Here is a 5311-nt window from a genome sequence, read left to right as displayed (position 1 = left end):
AGTAAAATTTCATTTCATTATTTTAAGCCTAAGTGCCTCCGGATTGTGGTTTCATTTTTTGAAAAAAAAGCAGATTTTTGCCTAAAAACCACATACGCTTTGCTTAATTTATTATGATCTCATTTCTTATACAAGCTAATTCAAGAGGATGTGCCAAAAAGCTTAAGCGTATAGGTTGGGTCGGGACAAGAAAAGAATCTTTTTGGAGGGGGTTAATATTCGCCCCCTTTAGCCAAGAGGGGCAATTTTCTAAAAAAATGATTTAATTAGGAAAAAATATTATTAAAAATCAACCGTTATACCTACAACAACATGTTATACCTTTTTGTTGAGCCCAAAATCTCTTTTTATTTTGATTTCAAATAAAGCTGTTTTATAAAACAGTTTTTGAAAAATTAATTTTCAAAATCATAATTTTGAAAAAAATGTTTAAATTTGCAAACTAATTTTTTTTCAAAATTTTATGTGATTAAGTACTATTTAAGTTTTCAAAATTCAATGCTCTTATTTGTTTTCAAGCAAAAACAGAAAACAGGATGCAAAAATGTTTTGTCGTTTTTGAGAAATAAAAAAAAAAACCAAAACTAAATTTTTCTAAGACTTGTTAATTAATTTATGAAACATTATTATGTTTCTTTTATTATTTTTAAGGGGATACCAAGCCTCCAAGGCAGAAAATCTGAAGTTTGAATATGTTTCCTTTGCATTAACTACAATTCTACCAAGTTTCAAGATTTTAGGGTATTCAAAAGTAAACTTTTTAATAATTGATATTAATTCTACCAAAATGGGCGGTTACCACGCCCCCTGAATGTAAAATCTCAATTTTTCGATTTTTTTCATTTGTTAGTTATAGTATGTTAGTGAGTAAATCAGCTACTCTTTTTGCGATTTTTGAAAGCCTTTTTCTCAGAAACTACTAATCCTACGTAGCTGAAAGTTTTTGAGGAGCTTGATTGGACTATGTTAACAAATAAAACGAGTTTGAAATGTTTGACATTATTGAAACAAAAGTTAGAATGGTTCGAAAGCGGCTTGAATTGTTTCCTAAGAGTGTAGGACCAAAGTTCATAGAGAACTTGGCTGGGCAACCGGAGGCAGAAGATAAAGTCTGATTATAACCAAACTTTATATTATTGTTCTATTTACAATTTGGCACCTTTTCATCACTGTGCCCTTAAAAAAATTAGCAAAAAAAATATCTCCATACATTTGTGACCCAGCCTAATGGACATTAGTTTTAAGTTTCAAATGTAACAACAAAAATGTTACGCATACGCCACAGTGACTCAAAAATTTAACTTAGTTCCATAGAGAAATCTGGTGGGAGTATGCTAATTTTTTAAGCCAGATTTAACAGAAAAATAATATAACATTAAATTTTTTCAACTATCAGATTTTTTGTTTAATTAGAATTTTTCATAATTGTAGGTATTACATTTTTATTTTACTAAGCTAAGAGTTAGCTAGTCTTGGAACAAGTTTCTTGTATATCTCAATTCCATTCAAATATGTTTCAGCTTTAAGGTACTCATCGTGTGCATGTAAGGTTGGTATTGTAAATTGCATCGGAGAAAATCCCAAAGCTGGTATACCAAGCTATAAAAAATAGTATTTAACAACAATAAAATTAAATTAGTTTGAAGTTAACTCACTTCTCTTAGGTAACGACTGTCAGTTCCTGCAGGACAAACAAGCTCCTTGGTCTTAAGGTCCCTTAAATTATTAAAAAAAATGTTATAAAATATCAAATCTAACATTTATTAATATTCTGTTCAACGAGTTCATGTTTTTTTTTTTGAAATCTTAATATCTCTACTTACAGTTCATCAAAAACACTTTTGAATGCAGTCCAGAAGATATTACTCGAATCAAGTTTTGTAGCTTCAACTTTAGGTTCTTTTATTTCATAAACGACCTCAACTCCACCACCAGCTTCTTTACACCAAGTTTGAATCTAAATATTTTTTGACTATAGTTTAACCTTCTTTTAGTGTTATTCTCAAACTTATACCATTTTATCAAATTCATCATGATCTACATCCAATGAAACGCGAACATCAAAAACGGCAACAATTAATGATGGTACAACATTGGATTGGACTCCTCCATTTATTTTGGTAAGGTTTATAGAAGTGACATCTCCAATTTCCAAATTTGAATCATTTTTTAAACGATCCACTTCTTGTTGCCGAAAACTCATAAATTTTTCAAGAAGATAGTTGAGCTTGCAACCGGCAGTGTTTTCATGCAACAAAGAACCATGACCAGTAGTTCCAGATATACGCAAGTGGATACCTTAAAGTTGAAGTTTTTAAAAGAAAAACAAAATATTCTACTTGTCAAATACTTACGCCACATACATCGTTCTGCATAGAAAACTGGGAAGACTTCGTCTGGTGATGCACAACCTTCTTCCAAAGAGAATCCAACATTCATATTTTTGAAATCATCTGTGCGGACAAACTTATACATTCCCAGTTTTCCACCAGCTTCTTCGTCTAAAAAATTAATAATTTGTCAATTTTAACGATACTTTCCAAATTTTAGTATAAAATTCTATTAACCTGGAACAAAAGTAATGTGTATTGTTCTCTTCAATTTTATTCCAGCATTTTTCAAAGCTCGAATTGTAGCTAAATGTTGCATTCCAACACATTTCATGTCTTGTGCACCTCGAGCGAAAATTCGACCCTCGGAATCTATTTCGGCACCAAAAGGTGGATGTGTCCAATATTCTGGAAACACTGCTACAACATCCATGTGTGAGTTTAACATTATTGACTGAAGTTCAGGATTTGTTCCTTGCCATGTGATAACAACTATTGGTTGATCAGCTCCTCCGGGTCGATAGACTTTGTAGGGAAGTCCTAGGCTATCGGCTTGTTTTATTATGAATGCGACACACGATTCTGAAAGATTACAAGAGAATACGGGTATAACGTTGGATAGAAGTTATTTTGATTGACTTTAAACATGAAGGCTTACCATAACCATTTTCTGGTTGGACAGTTGGAATTCGGAGGTAATCTCGGAATATTTGTATTTCTTCATTTTGTTCCCAAGCGCTCATTGTGATGAGTTACGACAATTTATTGAACACTAAGCTTAGATTTTTAACAAAAAATAATAAAATCAACTTGTGTGAGCATTTCCTAGCGAGCATTTCTTTTTATAGTATTATGACTACGAATGCATAATTTTGATAACAACTCCAAAATTTAATCTGTTAAGTACATTGACCTTGTTTTTGGGAACAATGTGTGGTACAAATATGAATGAATAAAGAAACCGCAACAAATATAATACCCGAAAGGTGACATGACCAATTTTTTACTTGCGATATAGGTACTATAGTCTATAGGGCAAGTTTAGGATTCGTAAAAAAAATCGAACTCGAGATAACAATTTTACGTGACATTACGATGATATAGAATGCCAAAAAAGTGGGTCCGGCAATTCTGTCTGTCTGTCTGTCTCTATCTGGAGCTGGAGCCTAAACGAGTGAAGTGATTTTCTTCAAACTTGGTATTTAGCGTTATTTGGCAACTCCCCAGAGGGGTTTTTGGAATTAATTTGTTTGGATCAAAAATAACGGTACTTGTTATATTCCGATTTTAGTAAAGTTGAAATTGCTCAAAAACGGCTCCAACGATTTTATTTAAAAAATTACATATAGACATAGAACCGTTTTTTTTAAATCCAATTTGCTCCGAAACCGCTTATTCGATTTCAACGCAACTTTGTGTGAAGAAGCATTTATATAATTTTAATACATATAAGCCAAAACTAAAATTTTGAAAAAATAATTTTTGGATTTAAAAAAAAAAATTAATTTTTTTTTTTCAAAAATCAAATTTTAAAAAACGCGATATTGATTTTTTTTGAAATTTTATTTTTAGGTGTTGATTAGTGATTTCTACAAAATGGCATACCAATTTTATTTTAAAACTTTTTTTCCAAAAAATTATTTATAAAAAATTAGTTTTTTAAAAAACGGCTCCAACGATTTTGAAATTTTTTTTTCTGAAAATTCACCTTAATATATCAAATAAAACTGCATACTTATTTTGGATGGTGATTCCCTTTTGGTGATTCCCTAGAGGGAAAATTGAAATTTCATTTTTATGACCAAAACTAACGGTACCTGCCATATAACGGAAATACAAAAGTTAATTTTTTTCAGAAACGGCTCTAACGATATTGATTAAATTTTTTGTGTGTTGTATTACACATAAAAGCAAACTTTTGAAGTATTTTTTTGTTTGTACCCTTATAAACGGTACCTGCCATAGAACGGTTTTTTTTGGTTTCTATCTCGTACAAGACTCACCCGATTTCAACGAAATTTTTTATACAAAAGCGTTTAAGTAGAAATAATATTAAAATTAAAGAAAATTTTCAAAAAACACATTTTTGCATTTTTTAAAAATATTTCAAAACTTTTTTCGAAAAATAAATTTGTTGAAAACGGGTTCACGAAAAATGTTGAAATTTCGTTTTTTTTTGTTTAAATTAATTATTTCTTCAAAATGGCATACCAACTTTTTTATATATGTTAGAAAATTTTTATATATGTATGTATAAAAAATTATGTTTTTAAAAAACGACTCCAACGATTTTCGAAATTTTTTTTTTCTTAAAATACCTTTTTATTTATTTTATTATTTTTTTCTTAAAATGCCATTTTAAAATGGCATACTTCGTTTTTTGTAAAAGAGCATTTAAAACGGTGTTTTATTAATTATAAAAACAGATTTTATTTTCTTACACTATGAAATTTCTTCAAAATATCAAATTTTAAATTTCTTGAATAAAACGCTTAAACATTAGAGTTACTTTAGCATAAGAGCAAGTACGTGCGACCCCAGTCGTGTAATTTATTTTTATAATTAAAGTAGACATTTGGGGTAATTGTTACAAACAAAAGTCTACATGTTCATATATGAAATTCTATATCCTTAGTTTTTTAGTTTTAACAAGTAAAATGTACGCATGAGTTACACGTACTTGTTCTTATTGTAAAAGTTACTCTTATGTTAAAATTTTTACTGAACAAAATAAAAAACATTTTTATTGAAATTTAAAATTAACTTAATCTTAAACTTACAAATAGGAATATTCTTCTGGAGTAAAAAAAATGTATATGTTAATATATTAAGTGTTGCCAGTTCTGTTCCAATATTTCACTTTTTAGGTATACTATACATCAAGTTATACATTCTCAAAAAATCCATGAGCTAGAAAATGCGAAAAAAGTGAGTCTCACGCAATTCTGTCTTTCGGTCTGTCTGTAGACCCTCCAGAGTTT

At 29.5% G+C, this 5311-nt stretch overlaps 1 protein-coding gene across 1 annotated transcript; it reads right to left on the bottom strand.

Annotated features, from left to right (window-relative positions):
* Positions 1 to 1399: 1399 nt before the first annotated feature.
* LOC129919078 (aminoacylase-1-like) lies at positions 1400 to 3125 on the bottom strand. Its single transcript, XM_055999909.1, has 7 exons — positions 2989 to 3125; positions 2568 to 2912; positions 2355 to 2501; positions 2015 to 2298; positions 1824 to 1957; positions 1656 to 1716; positions 1400 to 1599 (listed from the first exon to the last, which is right to left on the bottom strand). Exons 1-7 carry the CDS (start codon positions 3071 to 3073, stop codon positions 1456 to 1458), a joined length of 1200 nt encoding a protein of 399 aa, XP_055855884.1. The 5' UTR covers positions 3074 to 3125; the 3' UTR covers positions 1400 to 1455.
* Positions 3126 to 5311: the final 2186 nt, after the last annotated feature.

Source organism: Episyrphus balteatus, chromosome 4 (genome assembly GCF_945859705.1).
Source record: "Episyrphus balteatus chromosome 4, idEpiBalt1.1, whole genome shotgun sequence".
NCBI classification, from domain to species: domain Eukaryota; kingdom Metazoa; phylum Arthropoda; class Insecta; order Diptera; family Syrphidae; genus Episyrphus; species Episyrphus balteatus.
The sequence above is the reverse complement of the archived record's forward strand: the minus strand, read 5'-3'. Positions and strand labels throughout refer to the sequence as shown.